The sequence below is a fragment of the Ischnura elegans genome, chromosome 3 (assembly GCF_921293095.1).
Source record: "Ischnura elegans chromosome 3, ioIscEleg1.1, whole genome shotgun sequence".
Taxonomy (NCBI): domain Eukaryota; kingdom Metazoa; phylum Arthropoda; class Insecta; order Odonata; family Coenagrionidae; genus Ischnura; species Ischnura elegans.
In genome coordinates, this window is record NC_060248.1 from 107,388,979 (window position 1) to 107,413,391 (window position 24,413).

At 39.5% G+C, this 24,413-nt stretch overlaps 1 protein-coding gene across 3 annotated transcripts in view; it reads left to right on the forward strand.

Moving 5' to 3' along the window:
• LOC124156330 (protein spire homolog 1) overlaps positions 1 to 24,413 on the forward strand; it is a 582,796-nt gene that overhangs the window by 24,381 nt on the left and 534,002 nt on the right. For all 3 annotated transcript variants that reach the window (XM_046530818.1, XM_046530820.1, XM_046530821.1), the window contains exon 2: positions 2,525 to 2,559. In XM_046530818.1, coding sequence (XP_046386774.1) covers positions 2,525 to 2,559 — 35 coding nt within the window. The remainder of the gene's footprint in view (positions 1 to 2,524; positions 2,560 to 24,413) is intronic.

A 24,413-nucleotide genomic window follows, 5' to 3' on the forward strand; every position in this document is an offset into this window, starting at 1 on the left:
TTATAATTAGGGATGAGTCGATTCCAAATGTCGATTCTCGATTCCACCGATTCTCGGGCACGGAATCGGAATCGAGAATCGATCGCCTAAAGTCGATTCCGATTCCATCGATTCCAGGAAGATAAATGTTTTGAGCATAGACTATAAGTTTGGGGCATAAATGCTGCCACACACCTAAGCGGCCGCGGTGTCAGCCTTGCCCGCGCGGAGGATACGCCCGGCACGCGGGAGCTGCGACGAACATGCCTAAGCGGCCTCGGAAACATGAAAATATCGGCAAGAGCGACAAACCGACAAACCCTGGAATGGCGCATGTTCATGAGCAACTCTCAGAGAAAAAAAATGGAAACCACGGGTTCGGGAAGCATTGCATGCGTTTTTCGTTCTTTTATTAACCGCTGGTCATGGCAAATCAAATTGTTAAGATTATGAATCACATTCGGAGAACTCAACTGGACCACCAATTTTAAAGTATAATAGATCGAAATATGTTTTTTTACTTTCGAATGATATTTGAAGTCTGATGATAATAGCGAGTTTTCCCGTGAAAAAAGTTTCTTATAAATACGCGCTGAGAGCGGTTTTTTTATACATGAAACTTTTTTAGACTAACACGCGCCTGCGTCAATAATAAAAAAATTAGACACATTCACGTTTGTATAGCCCAGTTTCATCAATGCAACCCTTGAGGAAGTTGATACTTGCTTGGCATAAGCCGCCGCGGCCTCCGGGCGGACTCGACACGTTGCGTTCGGCCGCCACCGCGCACCCGCCAGGCTGCCCTGGTATGTATCGACGCCATGAACGCTACATTATTGTTTAGCCACCGCGGCCAAACGAGAATGTAGCCACCGCGGCTAATGTTATTTTTAGGGATGGTCGGATCGGATACCTCGGATCCAAATGCCCGCGGATATTGCCCTTCATCGGATCCAAAGTCGCGGAAGACATCGGATCTGGATCCGAAATTTTAAATAATAGCTTCAGTGAATGCAACGCCCCGTAATGTTGGAAAGAGTTCCGATTCTCTCTTCGAACGAAATTCCTAGCTAAGCCACTGCTCCTTCCCCTCCACCTATCCTTTACGCGCTTCTGCTGCCTACCCCTTCCTCATGCTGAGCGGTTGAGCACCTCGTCGCACGTGACGTTAATGCCGTTTTAAATACTGTTAATTGTGTTGCTGATTGCGCAGTTGCAATTTAATTTAATGATACACCGATAAAATTTTCTTTCATTGTTTATAAACATTTCCATTGAGATAAAGAGAACCAATGAATGCCGTGTGCTTGCACTGTGGCATAAATTATCGCGAGGATGTGATTAATCCACCTCACCACAGTGAAGCATTTTCGGGTGAAATACAAGTCGGTATGCAATGAGAAAATAAAATTCGGGGGAAACGTGCGTGAGGAAAATTTGAATTCAGTCGATGGCAGGGGGATAGCCAGGAATTTTGTTAAGGGGTGGTCCAAAACCAGTGGGGAAAATTTTTAAACAACAGGGTACAAAGGAGAGGGTTTCAAACTAATTTTAACACCCTTCATAATAGAAAAAACTTCATTTTTCAAATATTCATTTTTTTCATTTTTCATTTTCGTAAATTCATAATTTTTAAATATTTTGTTTCCTTTTATGAAGGAAAGTAATTGCGTTTTTATATTTTGGGGGGTCCTCTTGCTATGCCACTGGTCAGTGGTTCATCCTAAGATTTTTCTTATTTTCATTTCAAAACCCAAGCATAACAGTTTAGGTCCTGAGCATGTAAAGATGTTTTAAAAAAAACAACATGAAGGCCTATAAAAAAGATTTTTAATTTATAAAAATATTAAAATGTGGATGAAAATCTAAAAAGCATTCCATTAATTGTGTGTTCCCAGAATAAACTTGAATAATGACTTTGTTTAATGGCAGGAATTTGAAAATGCATTTGGAGTCGAAAATATCCGATTCGAAAGATCAGGCTCCAAAAATCCTGGATCCGTCCATCCCTAGTTATTTTATTCTATTTATTTCTTAAATTTTAATGACAGCAATGCTACAGATAAATCAAAATCCCACCTGTTAGAAGGAACAAGAATCGATGGAATCGGAATCGAGAATCGGGAATCGATTTGAAGGAATCGGAATTGGAATCTGAATCGAAAAAAAGTGGAATCGACTCATCCCTAATTATAATACTTACCAGCACTAATTGTGAATGCCTCTTTTTGTTTTTCATTAGTTTGTCTGGCCTAGTTTCTTTGCCTCTGGCCGTCGCACATTCGGTACGTTAGCAGCGCGTTGGAAGCGGCGTGTTGTGCTAGCTTCTGATTCGTGGATGTCTATTACAACGGGGGCGCCCCCGTTGCCATATTAATCGCCGTACGCGACGTGTCCTTGCCACCGGCAAAGAGCGTCCCGCTCTGGTTGATAAATGCACACGCCCATGTTACTCTCTTTTGATGCGGGTGAAACCCACTCTCTGAACCTTGCTCACTCATATTTATGCCCATCTCTAACATTTTTTTCTTTTTTTCCATTGCAGGGTCGTCTAGGACTAAGGCGCCCTCGTCCAGTAAGGTAAGCAAGAATAAAAACATCAATACATCGTCTTATTTTTAGCGCATTTTCTCATCTATGGGAAAAAAGTCGCAATCGTATTCGGTTTGTCTAACTCCGAGGAAGGTGTCAGTGCCGCCGTAAATTTAGTTGTGCGAATCTCAAGTATATTTAATTTTCCTCTGTACTGTGTTTGCTCAGCCTGGGATGTATCTGTTTTATATAAATATAGATATATTTTTCTAACTCCGAAGAAGGTGGTAGTGCCACCGGAAATTAAATCGTGTGAGTGGATTTTGTATCTGTTATTGTCCTCTATACTGTGGACCCAGCCTGGAATAAATTTGTTAAATACCTCATCGAAGAACATCTTGACCTTACTTTCGTGTCAATTTACAGAACACAATGCAATGTTACATGATTTCAATGGTGGTTCTAGGTTGGGTGTGGAATATTATTTCCAAAATCATATGATGATGCCCAGGTCTCGAATCCACGACCTTAGTCTGACGCTTTGTTTGCTTAGACATGATGATTTTTTTGCAATTTTCAGCGGATTTAGAATTTCCTTTGCAATTAATTTTTTCGGGTAATTTTAGCATTATACCTATCGAAACGTAATAAACTAATCGGAGTTTGATGTACTGATTGTAGTTTGATATACTGATTGGAGTGAAATGTACTGATCGCAGTAAATAAAACTGATCTTTACAAGAGGAAATGCGCTGTGTGTCACTCACTGCTGTGAGTACTGATCTATTTTTTCTCGCTCGCAGGCAGGGATGGCAAGTGAAACGAAAATACGGGGTCAAGGTTTAGTTTCGTTCCCGCACGAAATGAAAATCACCAAGAAGTTTAGTTTCGACCCGAGACGAAGCTTTACTCCCGGTAACGAAACTAAATTAATCGAAGTTCTGCTCTCATATTTGAGGTTCGATCCCAAAAGTGAAGTGGAGGGGGATAAGAGAGAATAGTTTCGACCCATTACGTTTGACATACGTGTTGAGAGGCTACAACAATGAGCTTAAAAATCGAATGGCCAGTTTACGTTCACCGTTCTCCGGTTCGTGGTAAAAATATGAGAGCCTCATACATCTGATGGCACTAGGCCGAATCTCTACTTCATTCAGCCACACTTCTTACTCGGTGTGTGGGTGGAAACTAATCTGTTGAAGGTGAAGCACGTGATCCCCCCAGTGCGAAACATTATCAGCGTTTCGTTCCGTCCCAGAGTTTTAGTTTAGTTTTGGTCCGGTGTAGTTTTGACTCCGATTTCGTTTCGACTCTGAGTTTAGCTCCCCGGGTTTAAATCCATATCGTTTCTTTTCTACATTTCCCTCCCGGAAACGAAAGTATTTAAATTTTACTGGTTTTGACTTTCGTTTAGTTTATAAGGCCATCCCTGCTCGCAAGTGAAAATTTTTCTACTTCCTCCTACTCTTTTTTTTTTGGTCGCTGTGCCATTCCTCAGGTCTTTTTCATGCTCGTGTAGGTTTTGGAGTTGGGGCCGTCTTGGCACACTCCGCCGTGGATATGTAAGCGTTCCCCTCCTGCGCTGCTGTTTCCCCCTCTAATCCAACTTCTCCCCCCCCCCCGCCTGCCTACCGTCTCCTTCGTGTGAAGGAAAGGTGCTTTTGGTATCGATTCATGTGCTCACCTACATTCCCACTCGTTTCCCCGATTACCCCTTCTCATACGTCACCGTTCCGCGTTCTATCCTACGGCTCGTTGGGTTCCTCGCAATGCAATCCTCGTTGAGACCTCCTTTGGTACCATTTTCCCCTTTTTTATGAATACCTATGACGTTTTATTTGGTCGATTAGTGTGAAATTAATGGGTATATCTTATTTAAAGTTTCGTGGCCCTATGATGGATTGTGTTTGCGAGTCTGGAGCGATTGATGAACATATTTTGAGTACACCAAGCCCATTAAGATTGTAATAATTTTCAACCCAATCTATTTACAGCTATAAAATTTGCTGAAAAACATACTGCATACGCCAAATGTAGCTTACTTACAAAGGATAACCACTTTCAGTGGAACTGTACCAAGGTAGTTCTATCCTTTTCTCTCATCCTCGTAATTTTCTTAAATATTGATGGTACTGAGTTTTTTGTGTATTTAATTAATATCGTATTTAAAAATGCCGTTCCCGTGACTAATTTCTTTTTTGTATCCCTCCAATATTTCCTTATCGATTTACCCTGTCTCTGCTGGATTATGAACCATCCTATCGATGGGTTACGTTTTTTTTTGTTATATTATCTATGTTAATCAAATCAATTATAAATCATTTCAAATCGACGTCATAAAAGATAGGCGTATGTTATCATATTCTGAAGTTTCTCCTACTAATTCTACGGTAACGTCTCTGTCTGTATTGAATCTATTTGTGAATAAATTGTTGTATATTAACGTACATTTTATGGTTTATCTCTCTACTTTGCCTTCAAAGGGGTAATCTTAGGCTCCCTTTTGTAGCAGTTTTTCTTTCAGCTACCAGTCATGTTTATTATGTACTTAAAGCTCCAGTCATTATTGAAGAGACAAAACTTAATCTGATTAAGGACATTCAAAAACATTTAGCATTCCATTCGGTTCATATTTGTGATCTCCGATCCTGTTGCATATTTTGCCATAAACGAATAGAAAACGAGAGTGGCCTGTCTTTACTTGGTATTATATCATGTGTTCCTCTTAGTAGACGGCCAGTGTCACGTGATGTCGTTTGGTTGAGTATCTAAGTACATAGTGCCCTTAGATTTGTCTCTCATTGGGGATTGTTGGTCGAAGATTGATGTCGTAGCTTTGCTCTAAGTGAATTGCCTGCTGCATCGCATGTTTTGCCACTCAATATTAAACATTTTTGATCGAGATTGATGTTCCTTGGAAGTGGTGTAACTAATATGAACATTTTACTCCACAATGACGTTGCTAACTTTTTTATTTTAACCATCCGATTCAAATTTGGGAATTTTCAGATTGAAAGGAGAAAAAAAAAGCGGGTCCCCTTTCCCTGTTTGTCAGGTAAAACCTATAGGACTCTGATATTACTTATTGCGTAATGTACGCATTAGTTCGACCGCTGATACATTTGGGTTGCTGCAGCGCCGATTTGACGTAATTTTACCTAAAAAAAAAACTTCCTCCGCCTGAATTACATGCTTGTGTAGTTATTAAGCTTCCTTAAGTAATTTTCTCGCTGGCCTTCAGTGAAGCCTTCCTTGTGGCCGGTACGAGTCAAGCTGCATACATTCACTTATATTCCCTTAATCATTGTACTTGCTGTCTCCCTCCACAGACTCTAAATCCTATATTTGTTCTGTATTTTCCTGCAGAATCATCTTTTTCCTCTCCTTGCAAGGCTGAGGACTTGCCACTTTTGACATTGGCCATCTGCCCTTAAGAATGTGCAAAAGCCCTCAAGTTTTTTTTCTTATTTGAAAATAATTACTTAATCTTTAGCGCCACTTTTGACGTTCGTAATTGGCCCAGAAGAATGTGCGAATACGCTGCATAAATGTGCATCTGATAATTGTTTAGCTGAAGGAAAGGAACTTAGTTTAAAGCACGATATCTACCTTAGGTGATGGAATTATTTTTTGTATTTTCTTTCTTTCGTTTTGGACCTATGGCGTGCATAGTATTAGTATTATCCCTACCGTCGGCGGACTCGTATGAAATACATGCCGTAGTTGTTTTTAAGAAACGTAAATGTGTTTGACGTAGTGAATTACGTCAATGTGATATGAACTTTGATAGAAGTGTATGTTGTGTTTGTACGGGGTCAAGTTGCTTTTCATTAGAATGACAGTCTTGTGATTTTATTGTCCAAATGTGGTCTTTTGTCAAAGAAAGTGGTCTTTTTTTGCAGCAAAATGGTTATATCCTTGTTAATGAAGAAATTGGATAACTCGTGATGGGTCTGATTGACTATGTGGATAACGTTATTTATGTATTTATATTTATTTTGATTGGAAAGTTTATTTCCATCGAATTTAATATTCACAAATGTCTCAGGAGAACAATCAGTTTTTAATAAAATTGACGCATAAGTGTGTATTTAATTTTCTAACTTTTCCCATTCCCCATAATATTACTGAGGTTAGGATTTGAAGATGTTGGCCTTAGATTTTATTTACGGTGCACCCCACTCGATCTGTCACGTTTACTGTAAGGACCTCACTGGGGAGGTTCAAAACATCGGCGAAGACTTCACTTCCCCAACCTGCCACCCCGTCTAGAACCAGGAGGATTATATTCCTCTTTAACACGCGCCATATTCTGTTTCGCCTCGCGCTTCGAATGCTGCGGGAGCTTTTCCCTAGTTATTCCCACGTTAAGACAAAGGTTAGGCTCGTAAGGATGGCAGGAGGAAGGGGTTTTCCGCGTGAGCTGCCCATCGAAGGCTTTACGTGCTTTTGAAACGAAGTGTTAATCCCTCTCTCTCTCTCTCTACTGTCTATCCTTATTTATTTTTCAGTCTCCTCTTTTTTATGTTATCGTTTCCTTTGCCATCTACTCTTTGATATCTCGCTCCATTCCTTTCCCACCTTTTATTGCGACACATCGTGTTCTTTTGACCTTTGAGGTTGTTTTTTGTGTTCCCATTATTGCCTCCATTATCGATTTTTTCCCCTCGTAAAGGATCGTCGTGAGAATGGTTTTAATTTCCGCAGCGTAAAGTGCGCTTATTCAACCTTCAGGAAGGCAATAGTCGTTCTTATAATGCTTTTATCGCGTTGCTAGGGAATCACATTTGAGGCTTTCACCATGGAAACGAGCCCCTTAAGAATTTATTCTGTACCTATGCGTGACTATTTTTCATCCCAGACATCACTAGGTTGAAGACTTCAGGGCATAGTTTAGCGGCTATTATATCAAATCTCTCAATTGTTTTCCGTTTTCTCGGATAACACCTTCACCGAAAGTGTTCTTCCGTCACCTAATAAATTTGCGCAATGAGTTTAATGAGTTCACTTGTTCAGAGTGTCATTTAGGTGATTTACGAGTGTATGAACTATTTTGTTTTTTTTTAAACACTTTAAATATCCACTATAACTTAAATTTTTATTGATTGTGGCCAGGAGAAAACAAAACTATAGGTTTCGACCTTTTCTTCTCTATCCGGATATAATTGTTTTTGACATTTACCATCTATTTAACTGTGCACCATCATTTAAATTTTTATTGACCCTGGCCAGAAAATAAACAATGTTTCGTTCTTTTTTTCTCTATCAGGAGATAAAAAGTTTTTCATTATTCACTTGATTGGCTGGAACCTTGGATGGATGTTATTTTTAGCCGCCTCTCCTGCATTGATTTTTCCTTTCAAGAGGACATTCCTATAGAAGCCTGCCTAATTTCTCCTTTTTCCTCTCCATCCCAGCCAGAGAGGGAGAGAGCAACTGGTGAATTGGGTGGCCTTCGTGTGTTTTGTATCCTTCCTCCCAAATATAACTTTTCTCTCTCATTCCACTCTTCCAATACCTGTGTTTAGTGGCCTCGCCCAGTGCTCCGGGGTAACCTCCCTCCTCTCCCCCTCCCACCCGCCGTCAGTCACCTTAAAAGCTTCATTCCTCCGCATAGCCTCCCTCACTCCGCCCTCCGACCCCTCCCCCAATTGCCGCCTCCACATTCCTGGCTAATCAATTTCTATGCATCAACCGCTCGCCCATATCGCATCTTCCCTCCGTTCATAGCCGTCTCCAGACCTCCCGAGTTCTCTCTCTCTCTCTCTTCTATACACTCCCTACACTTTCCCTTCCACTTTCTTTGTTTTTCCCATTCGCGCGTTTGAAGCGGAGGTATGACACGTGGGGAAAGTGGTGAATGGTTTTATTATATCCACTTTTTGCTATCATAGGACATCAGGAAGAGAATATAATCTGAGGTTTCGGGCGAGATGGAGTGGAAACGGAACATAACAAGGAAGCAGGAGCAATTTCCACAATTTTATATTTATTGTACGACAGGTATCGCTTGCAGATTAGCGAAACCTGTCGTACAATCAGGAAGATAATTGGATGAGCGAATAAAGAGTTCATTAATGGGAAGGAGCTTATTAGAGGATCGTTATATAAGAGTTTAAAGAAAAGGTTGGTGAAGACACAAAGCATTAATGACACTAACACTAATGTTCTTTTAATGTTTGTTATTTTAGTTGGTGATCTGGAATTTTGCACTGTAGTACGGTGTGGTAACATGGAATTGAAAACAATTGGGAAGGACAGCGAGAGAAGACTGGCATTCTAGATTATCAATAACAGACACTTAAGCTTGTTACTTCCACAAAATATTTATAAAAATTTGTATGACCGGTTTCAGTTTGCTATTACACCATTATCAAATACAGGAAATATTAAAAAATGTGCTATGTACAGGTTTACAAATACTATGCTTGTTAATGGAGTACTTCGGAGCTACCCCCAGCTTGAGGCAACGGCTATTGAAGTAGATGTTAATTTCTGCTACTTTGAAATTCACTGATTTTATAAGATAAAGCTTCATTTTATGTGCCCAAGTCGCACTCGAAATTAAATCGGAATTGTAGGTGTGGGTGCTTTAAAAAATCATATATAATTGGCGAGTCATTTTTTTTTTTGCAAAATTTACACTGAAATCAAGCGAAACATTCATTTTTCATTAGCAGAATATCATGTTCGTGGCACATTTTTAAATTGTCGATAATAACGAAAACGTTAAAGTTTCATTCGGCTCCCGAAAAGTGATCGACTTTTTCGAGGTGACATAGCTTTTCTTGTGGCACTCAATGTGGAGAAGAATAGAGAAGGTGAAGTAGACGGAGAGGAGGAAAGACGAAGTGCTGGACGTGGTGGGTGAGGAAAGGTTGCATCTAGATGAGATACGGAGGAGACAAAAGGCATGGATGGAACGAGTACTGAACAGGGAGGGGATACTGAATTTTCAAAAACATTATTAGATGGTCGAATGTTGGGAAAACGAAGGAGAGGAAGGAAGAGAATATGATTTTTAGATGGAATGAAAGGGAGTGGAAATATTTTATTATGAATTGGAGAGGGAAGAGCTAGAAGGAAGGGGAGGCTCACGGAATGCTTCTTAAGTATTCCATGGAGACCTACCTTAATCAGTAGAATACTTTAATAATAATCTTAACCCAATGTAGGACCACTGGATATCGAAATCCAAACAAATTTATATTTCTATGGGCTTAAAAAACTTAAGTATAATCAGAGAAATGGTATATGACGTTAGTGATGACTGAGATGAAAAGGAGTCACTTATTGGTATAGAGTGCTTTCTTAAAGGACTCGTATCCTTGGAGCAATTCAAAAGGCATTGTCTCACTTTATGCGTGGTTTTGGTCACATAATATACTCTAATCAGTTATATTTTTACAAATTTTGCTGCGGATTGTATTTTTTAAATCACCAATACTTGGAAAAGTCTTTCAAAGTGGAACCATACATTTCGTAGAGTATTTTCTCTATGTATTTCAGGTCGTGAAATGTATTTTGATGCATAATGTCGGTTAAAATACTTAAATTGCACTTTTTATCGATTAGTGTGACCATCCAATCGAATCGCTTCCTCAATCATTCAGTGCATTAAGCATGCGTGTGATTCTGTTGCCTATTTGAGGTCCACTCGATAGAAATATTCGTTTCACAGACTGGACAAGTGAAGTGAGTATGGCGTTTTGATAGCGGGGTAGGTGTACTGCCCGGCTTTCGAGGTCGATTCTTTTCTAGCATTTGCTAATGAGTTATCTGCGGTGCGTGTGTGTGTTTGCACTTGCGCTAATCCAGCACTATCACGCGGCGTGCCCTTGCCAGCCATTTACCTTGCTCTACTAGTTTTTAGTTCGCCCTCGATTCTTTCGTTTTCCATCAGCGTTGAGCATGTGAGGTGAGGGGGTGCGAGGGAAAAAATCTTTCAGCTTTCTTCGCGGAGTTGTGGCACTGTGATTCTTTTCCGCTTATACGCTAAAAGGTTTTTTTTAATCCCTTCCCAATTGCTCTTTCATCCCCTATGCGTCCCGCTCAATACCTTCCCATTTTTATTTTCTAATTTGTTCAGCGATTTAAATTAGATTTATTCAATGTTCTTCCATTATTTCTGCGCCTATTTTTTGTATCTCACCAATATTTCTGCGTCTGCATCACCTTAAAGAATTTTCTAAATGAAATATGCTACACTTTCGGAACCTTTTTTTGTCGTTATAGATTTTACGTTCAATTTTTAATACAGCTTGTACCTATCAGATGAAACTCAGATTGGAGAGACATAGGCTACACTGTAGCTTATAGGAGTTTAAAACGTAGGATCAGTTTCCTTTAGTCTGCTGTTTATATGTTTCGTAACGAATTCCTATTCCTTTGTTTTCCAGTAATTATTTTCCTCTTCAAAGTAATGATTTGCTCTAATTGTGCATAGTTCTCCTTGGGAAGAAACCTTAATAGTTTTTTTTCTCTCCAGTGTTTTTCGAACGTAACTGCTGCTTCGCATGATGTGACCTATCCATCTTATTCTTCTTGGAGAAAAATTCTCCATAGTGCCGTTTCCTTTTCTTATGTATCTCTTTTTATTCTCTCCTATTTATGCCCATTTAATACATAGTGCCTTTCCCTAGCTCTGGCCATAGTTTTTCGATCTTCTTTTCCAGTGTCCCATAATTCTAATACTGCTTTCTGGAGTGCCTCAATGCCTCAACCCTCGTCGGCTCATTCATTTTCTCCAGACTCACGCTATTCGAACACAATCTGTGGCTCTTCGATTCCGTGTGAACTTGATCGTGATATTTGATGGGCGTTTCGTCGGCGTCAGTGTGACATTTGTGATGAATGCCCAGTTCTAGCCTTTTTCTTAGGATAAGTTGCCTGGTGAGACTACGCATAGTATGGAGATCGTAGCGGAAAACCGATGCCTTTTTCGTAAATCATTCCTCTTTTGTTGTTCCTAAGCCCTGCATTTCTATCGATGAATCCTTTCCCCATCTATTAATTTTTTCATGTTCGTAGTAGGGTGATTGTGAGGAACGATAATAAGTATAATCCGATGGTGGAGTGGGATGTTTCCATATTGAAATAAACTCTTGCAATTTTCCACGTTTATTAAAATTTATCACAATGTAAATTCTGTAATATAATTGAATCTGCCATGTAAAAATTATAATGTAACTCATTTTCCAGTTAATGCGCCTGGGGAAAATAATTTCTTTCCGATGTTTTTATGATTGGTCATTTTTCATCATAGTCCCTAATGTCATCTCGCCTAATTCTATATCGGAGTGCTCCTCTGCTCGCCCTAATTCCCGCCGATTGCTTTGCATCAAACCCGTTCCATCTGAATGTGTGTGTGTTTGCTCTTAATCCGCAGCTGTGCCGTTTTCTCGGGAGAATTCTCGGAGATGCACTTGTGCGTGTGACTTTCCTCGGGGGCGGTATCGATCGTTATCTGTAATTTGCTTGAGTGTTTTTTCTCGTTCCGGCGATGCGGATATGTCAATTCGCCATTCACTTGACGTCTCTTTGGCCGCATGGATTCCGCTTTAGTTGCTTGGGATAGGTAAGGGATGGGGGTAATTTAGAATACGATCGGAAAGGCTTTAAGCGACCAACCATCGTGGCGAGGCCTCGATTTAGCTGTCGACGAAACATTTATTTGTCTGTGATTTAGACTGAGCTCCGGCTCGCTGTAAGCAACCTCTTTTTATTTCCGTCTCGAAGTGGTGAGCAGATATATAGGTATATCAGGTAGCTCTCTGGGGATTGTCTCGTAGATTCAATCTTTTCCTCTTTTAAAGTCTTCCAACAGGGCTCATGAAATTTCATATTGAAGCTTTGAGAGTAAAAAAGAAAATTCTGGAAATGTGTAGGTTTACTTGAAGGGAATACAAAAACATAGATATGTGTAAATATCTTCAACAACTATAGTGCATTCATTTATTATGTGAGTTATCTCTTTTCGACTATTCTAAGACCGGTAGAAAAATGATGAGATGTCGCTGTATAAATGTATTTCATCTATTTCCATCGTAAATTGGTATGAAAAGGCTAAACTATCAAGTGCAGATTATTTTAATGTCTACAATATAGATTAGAATATTATTTACCGTCGCATTTTTCTCTGTTTTGGGGCCCAAGTATTGCTTAATTCACAACTAACTTATGAATTTCCCCTTTGTGGCGTTAATTACCTCTGTCATTGGTTATCTCTTCTCCACAAATTTGTAACTTTTTGACATCTGATTATGATTGCTATTTAATAAATTTTATTTGGACTATAGATACTGTAGCTAATAGTTTTCTATTTCAAAACAAGGCAGTTGTAATAGCTAATGTATCTGCGTGAATGTAATTACTATTGTTTCCGTTACCCTCGCACCTGCATATCTTTATTTTACCCGGAAACCTATCAGTGAGTAGCTGGTTTAAAAATTAAACTGTATTTAGAATGAAATAGGGAAGGTTTTCCGGTTTCTTGTATACGTATACCTTTTTCCCAATCTTCATTCCGTGTAGTGTTGCTATGCATGCACCGCTAATGTTTATTGTTGAAGACTTAATTTTTTACACTTCCTCATATTAGAGTAGTTGTACATTATTTCTCTCTCTCTGGTATTCATAAGTCGGATGCTTTCATTCTTTATGACTCCGTCCTTCCGCGAGCGCCCTACCGCCTTCAATTGTCCGCGCCCGTCCGTCCGTCTTGAGCTCGCCGAGGCGCCAGTGCACTTGCCCCTTTATCCCTCTCAATCCCCCCTCTGCATGCTTCCGGAGTTTGTGGAACGTACCGTCCGTCGTGCCCTGAATATCGCCGTTATTGGATACTGGCATTTAATATGCGAGAATCTCTCCATCTCTATGAACGGAATACCACTGCGATTCGATAGCACAGCCATGGTGCCATTGCCTCGCGGACATCATTCTTCTTGCTGAATGCGTTTGTGTTCTTATTTCGATTGCGCATTCGCCTTCTTCACTCCTTTATATTCCGGGTTGCGGGAGTTTAGGAAGAGAATTATGAATTGGGTGTAGTATGCTGCGATTTATATCGCGGTGAGGAGTGACATTGTTTTCTGGATTCCTGAATCGCCCTTTCATCAATAGTTTTGCTGGCGATACTCTTTTCCTATGTTATGCTCTCGAAGAAATGCATAAATTGGACAGAAATATAAAATGTATGGTAGTTTAATGACAGCAAGTATTATTTTTCGGATATATTTGCAGCCCTTTACGCTCTTAGTATCTTTTTCATATTTTTCCGCGCTTCTGTAACACGTCCCTGTTTTCATAGTAATTTTGATTTGTAAATTAGTCTATGGTTTTATCACAGTAGTGGCTTGGACCCAGTGTCCGTCTATTTCCACCTCTAATGATTCCTTAATTTGCCCGACTAAAATACTTCCTCTGCAATGCACGCTTCACATTTGTTTTGTGATTTTTGCGTCCAGAAAAATATGACCCCCGAAACAGCTTTCTGTCATTTTCATTGAAGCCATCTGTTTTAAGCCTTTAAACTCCTTTTTCCCATTGCAGTACACTGATCTACTGTTGTTTATCTTTGTGGTGCAGCCGATCATTTGCCGATTTCTAATTAGTTATCGTCCCCCATTATTCTTTAGGGCGAAGTGTCATCATCACAATGTAGAAGTACTGGAATCGTTTACTATGCCTGCATTAAGTCACTGAATTGCAAGTGTGTATTTATTGGTCGTTTTTCATTAATGTGAACAAATACAAATATTTCATTTTATATTTTTTCCTTCTCTATTGACATAACTTCAGTAAAATTGAGTCGTCAATTATTAGAATTTAATTATAAATAACCTTGCCCTTTATAACTTGCTATATTGTTATGAAACTCCAATTGTGTTAAAGTGTTCCTTTGTTAAAGACGCGTATCTTTATATTTAGATCTTAGGTCTTTATCAAAGGTTTTTTTTTCACATGACATTCAGAGAGCTGACGGTATAACACGTTTCACTCACTTTTGTTTGCGGAAAATGTTTATCTCAGACCTAATCTTTGCTGTGGATGGGAGAGCCTTTTTGTGAAAATATCTTCTTTTGAATCCTATTGTTTTATTATTGGTTATCTGGAATAAAGGTATACGTCCTTTTGTTTCACTGCAAATAAATTTGAAAATATCGTTATTTTTTATTAAATAACGAGTTTAGGGGTTTTCGTGCCTGTAACTGAAAAATCAAGGCTTGGATTATTTTTCAATGACGGACTTTGGTTTCTTCGCCCTTATAATGACACCAGCGTGTCTTTCCAATTCCCATTTTCGATAATATTCACCTGCTTCTTTTTTCCGCTGTACATAAGGATTCCTAAGTATTTATGGAGTATCATTATCAGTTGCCAGCTTTCATCACGCCTTTTCTATTTTTATAAATGGTGTTTTAATAAAATCGCATTTGTCGTCTCAAATGTTAATAGTTTAAGACTTATTCCGCTTTGTATCATTCTTTTCTATTCCATTCACGAGCAAATAGTTACTTGTACTTATTTAGAAGCTGCCATTTCCTAGAATTTCTGGCAATTATCAATTATAATAAAATATATATTTTGAAAGTATATATATGAAAAGAAAATGTATTGAAAATGTTATATAGTTGCAACTTTGCATTCGATTTTCTTACTTTCTTCAATACTTCACCGTTCTTTAGGGCTGTTTATTTTTGTGTTACTTCTTGTTAAAGTGGAAGGGAGTACTTCAGAAAATCCATTGAAAATGTGATATGATTCCTACTTTGCGTTCAGTTTTATTACTTTATTCAATACTTCGTCGTTGTTTAGGGCTAATTATTTTTGTCTTCTTTTTTTACGTTGGAAGGGAGAAATTTACTGACAAAAATAATAATGTTAGTAAAATATTCTCTTTACATTTAACAAAAAAAGAAAGCAAAAAATAAACAGACCTGCAGGACAACTAAGTCTTAAAGTAAGAAAACTAAAGGATTGGAGTTGTAAGAGTTGAGAGATATCTTTAGGCAACACACAACACTCAGAAGAGAGGATAACATTATATACCGAGCCTAATTAGGGTCAACCAACCACTATTTTCGAAATCTCGTATCTCACCCCACTTCTTCGCTGCGCCCGCCTTGCTGGGGAGCAACTTTCAAATTGGCGCCAGGTAGTCGCAGCTTCCGAATAAGTTTTCCGGACAACGGGCGGCGGATCTTCGGCTTTCGCAATAGTTCATTCCGCGCACTCAATGTTCGCCCTCTCCGTAGCTCTCCACCCCGCCTCCTTTCCTTAGTTGCGCAAAAAAAACCGCGCGTGGTCCTGAGCTTCCCGCATTTTCACGGTTCTCCGCTTCGTGACCCCGCTGAACCGTATTCCTTACTCATCGGGGACGCGTGTACCCTGACGTGATGTTGTGTTTTTTTTAAATCGTATTGCCTCGCATCAGGAACTCGGAAGGCGATTAAGGTGGCTGAGTGTGGGAGCTATTACGATGTGTGTATCACCCGGACCGTGTCTTCTACGGCCGCCTCCTAAGTTTTTTCATCGATGCGTCGTGCCCGTCAGTTCCCTCTCTCCCTGCGCAGTCTATCCAGACTCCCTTTCCGCCTCTCTTCCTCCGTGATGCGCGCCTGTGTTTCGAAACCCGTCCACAATACCCTTTCCGCCATGAGATTCAACGAACTTACGTAGGGGTGGTTAATTGGTTCCGACGTGAATAATGGGTCCGGTTGCTAAGGTTTTCCGTTTGCAAAATTCTGGACGAAACAATAGACAGTGGCATGGTCGAAAGTGAAGAAAGTAACTCGAATCCGTGATTTCTATCTCGTTAGCTTATTCGCTTTACGCACTGAAGTAGCGGAATGGTGCAGCGTGCGGTCCAGATAGAAATCTCCTCCTCGTGAAATTGTTTTGATGTCGCGACTAATATTTTTCCCCTAGCAACGCATCTACTGTTTACAAGATCCATGGTCTAAACGCTTGCTACCTGCTATTTCGTTATTTTCCTTGTTTATCGAGTATTATCTTTGGAATGTATAATTTTCTTTTAGGGTAGTGTGTTGGACGCCTTGGTTGGTTACCTGCGAATTCTTCTCTTACTTCTCTACTAACTAAAACTACTTTAACTTCTTATTAAAATGCTTTATCTTTATATTTTCCTCTTTATTTTTCCCATATATTTGTTCCTGGAACTTCTCTTTGGGGCTTTTCCCTCTATACGAATCTAAACGAATCCATTGAGCCTCAGGGTGTGACCAACTCATCTCTTTCTTCTTTTCTTAATAGCGCTCCATTAAGCTCTTAATTATCTGCTCTTCTGTAGCTATACTTCTTCGTTTCATTTCACAACCATGCACCATAAACTGTTCCCGTTACAAGATTCTGAAGTTAATGGAGAAAGGTGGACATGTAGAGAAAGGGTGGTGTAAAAATTAGAGGCAAAGTTTGCCCGGAGGTAAAATTATGTGTCTGAACCAAAATGATGGAAATAAAGAATGATTGAAAATTATGTTTACCAAGTAAGTAAGTGGAATATTCGCATCTCATGAGTACCTGCGGCAGGACGTTACTGGCTTCATACATTTTTGATTCCTTAAACAGACACGAGGTTAACTAATTTATCCGTCGCAACGCGGATGTGTCCGTATTCCATTGGGGTGAAACCCTTTCCACCCATATTCGAGGGACGGAACCCGGTTTGGGATTTCGCCCCTTTCGGTGCCCGTTAGGGTCGGGCGAGACCACCGTCTCCGCTCTCGGCAGGGTCAAACTCGTGACGCGCCTGCTTTTTTCGCACTCCCGCGGCGTCGTCTTTCCTATCGTGAATCGTGGGCACGCGGAGAGAAGGGCCACACAGTCATGCTCCTCGTGACACGGATGCGTGCTTACTTACATCTCTGAGCGAAGAGATGTTATTGCACTTAATTCTTCGCGGGCATGCGTAGATCTTTGCATACCTGCCACTATAGTGACGGAGCACCAAAGAGGAGGAGAAGATTGGGAAATGTGGAGCACCTTACTCCAAAAAAGGACCATGTCGTAAGACACAATGATTAATAAGTGAGATATATCATGGAGGGAAAACTGAAGTAATAGTCTCCGGAGGAAGACTGAAAAATACTTCGGGTATACACAGTGTGTTTCTGGAGGAATCTACAATACCTCAGGAGTTTGTAGGGGAGACAGTTTTAAGCATTTTTTGTTCTGTAAACATAGGGTCGCAACTCCTTAGTTACTGAGCTATGGATACGCGAACATATTTATTTTTTATGCACTTTGCAGTTCCATGAAAATTGTTTTTCTTGATTATCCAGCCGTTTGGACATATTATTTAATTCTCAGGATTTTGAAGGACATCAATTGATTAAGGTTGGACGAAAATGTGCGATTATAATTGTCTGAAACAATTAGCCTTTGAGCTTAATTTAACTCGAGCTTTGAGCGGGTATCAACAGTACGATTTACCCAATTTGACCCATTTTGAGATTAACATGATAATGACTGCGTTTTTCCCAAATCCGCACATTCCCATTCTTTGATCGTTGATCCCTTTTCTCTTTCCTCGCACACATTAACGAACTTTGATTAACTATCTAATGCCTCTAATGTAATCAACAGCATCACTTCTTTATTCAGTTTCTCAAGAATTTTTGCCATTCTCCTTCTTGTGTTTTATGTATTTATTTTGGATATTTGTGTTTTTACGGCCTCTGTAAATTGGCAATGTTGATGCGTGCGGATATTTTCAATTATGTATAAATTGGGAATTTTAAATCGGCGATATTGATGTGTGTTCTATGGACATTTTCAATAACATAAAAAACCATGCGGTCTCAAATGTTTGCGCCTGCTTCGTGCGTGCGGCTCCGCAGTCGTTGTTAGCGCTCTGTGTCTGTTTTCACCCTCTCTTAAGAGTTCACCACCCCTGTCCTTTTCCATGAGAATGGGAGAATCCCTCCTGCCCCTTATTTTCCCACGACCTGGTCGCGCGTCACTCCCTGATCCTTCGCTTACATCGCTGACGACTGATGTGAGCCAAAGGGTCTGTTGAGGTTGTGTTCTTCCATCCGTCCAATGTTGATCCTTGATATCGTTGTTGCCAGCTATTTGCGCATTCAGGTAGCGGAGCACTTTCTTCTACACTTTATCTTTCGTCACATCTCGAGTGTCGTCTGCCAATCTTGCTTCCTCAGTATCAAAATCTCACTCTTAGTTAGTAGCGTTAGCTAACCAGTTAGCATGGTTAAAAAAAGTAAACATCACTTCATCATATGGGATGTTTTGATGGGTGCTATAAATCTGGCTATCATTTTGATTAATTGATTTTAAGATATAGTTTTGGTCTACTTTAAGTTGTCCTACTATAATGATTAACATTAAAGTCTTCCCTTCAGATTATTTCCGGATTAGGTATGAGTATTTCTCATATAATTTTAAGAAAGTTTAAAAATTCTCCTTCTCATGTGTCAAAGATCCTAAAAATTTCTTTTCTTCACTCATGCATCACACCCTTTGCTTAGAAACTTGTGAGTGTAATTAATTGTTCGCTGACCTCTACGGGAAATATTGCGAACCATTACTCGTGTTGTAACTTGGATTATCTAGTCTTGCAGAGTGCCTCAAGATGCTATCTATGGCAAGAAAACCCAGAGATGTACTTTACATTCAGTTGCTGTATCTATCCTAAAAAGGTGGGAAAGGATTTGTTTCTCGGCTTTCCGGCAGATGGCGACGTGGATGCATTATTAATTAACGTGCAATTGCGCTAAATCTCTCTAACCGAACAGTAAGCGTGAATTCAATCTTCAGTTGGCATATCAGTTCCCACACATTGGTTAATTCATTTTCTCACAGTTAAGCTATTTTGGTTTGCATTTGGCCGTGGTGGAATCATTGAAATATCCATGTTAGCAATGACTGGCAAATAGTTAAGCTTATAGAAAAATCAGCGTGTTGTTACCCTACTGGGTGCGTACGTTAAGTTGATCACGCACGCTGAGATCGTGGAATTATTTTTTCCACCTCTGGTTTCTTGAAGGCTTGAAATTGGATATAAATACGTCGGATAAATACTTAATATCATTAGGCTCTATTTGTATTTTTATGTATCTTATGTCATATTTTCAATCCGGTATTTGGGTCTTAAGAATAAATGAATTATAGACAGCGTGCGCTTTTTGTATTTTTTAAGTTATTTATTAATTGATTTTTTGATTAATTGAGTAATATTAAAGCTAGTATCCACTATTTACACAATGATATCGATATCTTCAAAACGTTTTTATTCATAAGAAAGTTCTGTCATGAGTGTATCAATTTAACCTAAAGTTAATCAATTTTCTAATCATATTTCTCCTCCAGTGCTTTTCATCGAGTCGAGTCTTTCAGGTGTCACTGACTTACAATGTGACAGTTGATATAACCGTTTTCTCAAACGTATTGGCAACAATCGTGCTTTCCGTTTTCATCGCATTGTTGGAAAACGTTGACGTCATGACTCTCTCTGCTGTCAAGAGGAGCGCATACTTGGAGAGAGAGAGATCCTAAATGCGAACCTGTGACCCTCCCCACTCTTTCTCCTCCTCCTACGCTGCTTTCCCCTGATCCATGCGAGATCTGCGCACGCATTTGCTCTATGTACCCTCGTCCCTCGTTTGCTTATTTGAAAACTTGTCTTATTCGTGGAGAGGCAATATGGTAGCCATCTGATAACATTATTTCAAGCAGTTATGAATTGCTCCAATATATCCTCAGCATATTTATAATCCTCACACATGTACATGGAATTTAATTTTAATAATCTGGTCGTGTTGGTAATGGTTCACCCCCTGCCGAACCCCTTCTTAGTTTATATAATATAATAATGATATGTATATTAGGGTAATATGTAGATGTAGATGAATAAGATACTGACGGCTGTAGTATTTTTCCACACTATTCTATTCGCTCTACTGGTTTCAACGTTTACAACGTCATTATCAAGCACTTTCTTAAATAAAGAGCAGTTGGCGTTGTATAAATATTGCTGGGAGGTGTATATTGGATAAAATTTAGAAGTAGGATTGGGGGGTTAAATTGGGGAATCATTTACCTGAAACTTACTTACTACTTCCACTTACCTACGTAATTCCTACTTCTAAAGCTTACCCCACCTACACCTCCCAACAGTATGTACCAGGCTAACTGCTCTTTATTCAGACAGCTTTCGATAGTGACAAGTAAAACGTTGAAACCGGTTGAGCGAATAAAATAACGTGGAAAATTACTACAGCTGTTTGTATCTTATTAATATCCTATATCATGAAAAATCCACAAAGTGAACTCGTGAACAGCAGATCCAGGGGTAGATGAATCCTGAACGTGTATATTCTCTCACCGATATTTTTTTATTAATAAAATTTATTTATTCTTGTGGCGCTGTCGTTTGTAAATATTCTAAACTAGGCAACCCGGCCGAAAATTTCACACTTTCAAGCTATCAGGGATGTAAGTATGTTGAGGAAACTGAGTAATTGGGTTTTAAAAGAGAAGAAGGTGTATCATAAAGTACTATATTCATACTTGTTTTCTTGCAAAAAACATACGAAACATATGAATGCAATACAGGCAAGAGAGTTTGGTCCCAGTAAGAAAAATCATTACTTCTGTTACTGAATAATTAATTGCCCGCTATTTACAAAACTTCTTTATAGACAATATTAGAAGTAACAATGTTATAACTTTTTGGTCATGATTTTCATCATCATGAATTTTGAAACATTTTTTTTTGGAGTTTAGAATAAAAAAATGTGTGGAGTCGAGTGAGTAATCGACCTGCAAAAATCGAAACTTTTAAGTCAAGTTAATGGGTGAAAAGTGAAATAATAGTAATTGAGACTATATTTTTCGTCAGAAGACGGTGATTCAACATTTAAAATGATGCCTCTTTTGTCACTGTAGTTGCGGTATTGACGGATCATATACGGAACGACAGAAAAAGACAATTCTGTTATAATATATATGATGATGCTTATTATTTGGTAGAATTTCCCCCATTTAATTGATTCTATTGCCCCCTATGCTCTTGAGATTGTAATCATGAGTTTGTTTGGCTTCCGTGGAAACGCTTGCAACCAGCATTGCCAACTGCACAACAATTGCCCCCTTTCTCTTTCTAATCTCCTCGATACAACATGTCTTCCTGCTTCCTCCTCATCCCATCTTCTTCGCTCCGTCGACCGCTGTTCTCTCGCCAGCTTCCTCCCCTGGCGGCTGCGTCCTCGGGGGGAATATCCTTCCGCATCAGTCGCTATAGCACTGTCGCTGCACGCTTCGCTGCTCTCTCGTCTTCTGTTTTAACGTACGCAAAACTCTCCCCGATGCGCGCCGTGAACCCGGACGCCTTCTCCTCTCTTTTACCCCACGGGTGCTTCTGAGTCCGCGTGTCATCCTGCTGATGAATGGTGGGCCATAACTATTCATGTCATGCCAAAAATTGCTCCCTCGTAATACCGCGTATAGCATATGTAGTGTAGATTTTATGCGACTGTTGGTATGAAAAAAAAGTGTTAAAAGGAGGGATATGCTTTAAATTTTGAACTCTTATCTCCATGTCTATTAATTTTCTTTTATAGTCTTCGGAAAGGGCCACTTAGTAATTATTATTCAATTTGTTTTTAAATTTTGAAGCTTTATTTTTGCTTTTATTCCTTAAATGTATCATCCTTTGTTACGTGAAACATTTTACTCGCTTTGAAAATAAGCCTAAGAACACGTGTTATTCCGTAAATTTATTCATTTCAGGAAACGAATGGCCTAATTTTAGTATGAGATTTGTGTCGCGAAGCAGGAGTTGTTAAATTATTGGTTTGGTCTGGAAATCTCAAAACCCTACCTTGGAGTTTACCGAACTGACTTCTAAACTCCGTTCAGGAGCTTAAGAGTTTGGCAATATTTTGTTTCCAATGTGAAAGTAATTTCTTTCACTGAAGGTTGAACAGTGAACACAGCATGTAATGCCATAAATCTGTGCATATAACCCAAAATTGCGTTGGAATTGGATGAGAACTATTCATCAGTAACATACAAAATGATTTATTGACGAAGTGTTGCAATGAGGTGCTGGTATTATTCCATTCGTCTTAACTCGCAGCAGTTAATGTGCGTCCAATTAGAGATTCATGTTTTCTATAATGGCCATTGTATTACTCTTATAAACCAGTGTAAAGTTTTTTGCTGACATGTTCTTTCGAGATTTAGAGATCACAGACTAACTGGTTCGAAGCAATCGCAGCAATGGCAGAAGGTAGTTGATGTAATAACAGAAATTTTACGCGCAAAAATCGAAAAGAAAAGCTATAAACTTATTCACGTCGTCTAATCAAAATCTACGTCTACATAATTCCCTGCGAGCCACCCCTAGGGTGTTTTTCAGGGGGTGATCCATCACCAGCATGCAAGAGGACCGGCACATGCTCACCATACGGGCGTCTTAGTCGTACTAAAAAATTACACTTCCACATCCATGCAAAAGCAAAATTCCCAACTATTCATGAAGGCAATCTGCCAATAAAGCTGTAACACGCAGAAAATACTGTTTGAAATACAAAGAAAATTAAGAAACATGCATTAAGGGATACATAAGTTAGTAGGATAAACTAAAAATCAACCAACCGATTTGTAAGTTTTAACGCTGCCGATGTATATATCTCTTATCGATCGTGGAATAAACGACATTCTGAATCTATCTTTTATAGAATACATCTATCTGATTTTATTTATATGATCTGATCTACCATAGTATGTTGTCGTTCGTAAGACGTGGCTTACTTCGTCGGAAAGTACACCGGTCTTGAATTTACATAATAGGCGTTGTATATTTTTCAGTGTACGGCCTGACGGAGATTCCCATCCGAGTTTATCTAAGAGGTCAGTAACACTGACAAGAATATGGGAAACAATTGGGATCCGTGAGATTTTCGAAAATATTACCAAGGATTTAAGGTGGAGCCGGATGAAGTATTTTCGAAATTTATCCAGATCGATGTGATGGATTTGGGGTGATAGATAGACACTTAGATGAAGCATGTTTTGAAAGACGTTCTCGAAAACAAATTGCCTGGCATCGACGAATTGCTTATGTTTTCGTGATATATATTGTGTTCCTCTCAACTCTCTATTCCTCCACCTTACTCTGATTCGACTCCTTGACTCGACACATGAAGAAACGGTTGGACTTCGGCCTCATTAGCCCTTGGCGTGTTTGTATCTCTCGTTAAGGTCGTCGAAGGAGATAGACAGACGTGTTCATGCAGTGAGAAAGCTTTCCTCGAGTGTGTTCTGCTGTTGCAACGACACCTTCGTCGTCTCGACGTTTCGTTGGGAGGATGCTGGTGCCTGGGCGCGAAACGGAGGCAACTTTCTCGAATTTAAATAAATGACTCAAGTCCTCGGCTCGTTAATATTGACCTCCTACGCCATGTTCTAGGACTTTAAGACGTGCAACTCACGACGGAGACTATTTAGGTCAACCAGTTTACTTCCCCGCTCTGGCTTTGTCGAAAAATGTATGTAAATGTGTTTCTGTATTTCAAGAAAAATCAACGGTGCATCACTTATACCGCCCTAGGTATTACCCTTGGATATTCCAATGTGTTTTCTATTATGTTTGGGATATTCATGGCGCTTCTATCTTTATTTAAGTAATAGCTGGCCACCCGGCGTGGCTCATGAAGGATAGTACCCAGATAAGTATGAAATTCGTAACTTGTGTTTCATGATCGTGTAGGATTTGTATATTTTGTCTTTGATCGCGTCAAGAGGTGTGCCTACCCGTTAGGATGACCAAACGCAGTTTGCCGTTACGTAACGAACAGCAATGAGAAAACTACACAAATGACGCGTCGGAAACAACCAGAAGTAACACTTTGGGCTTT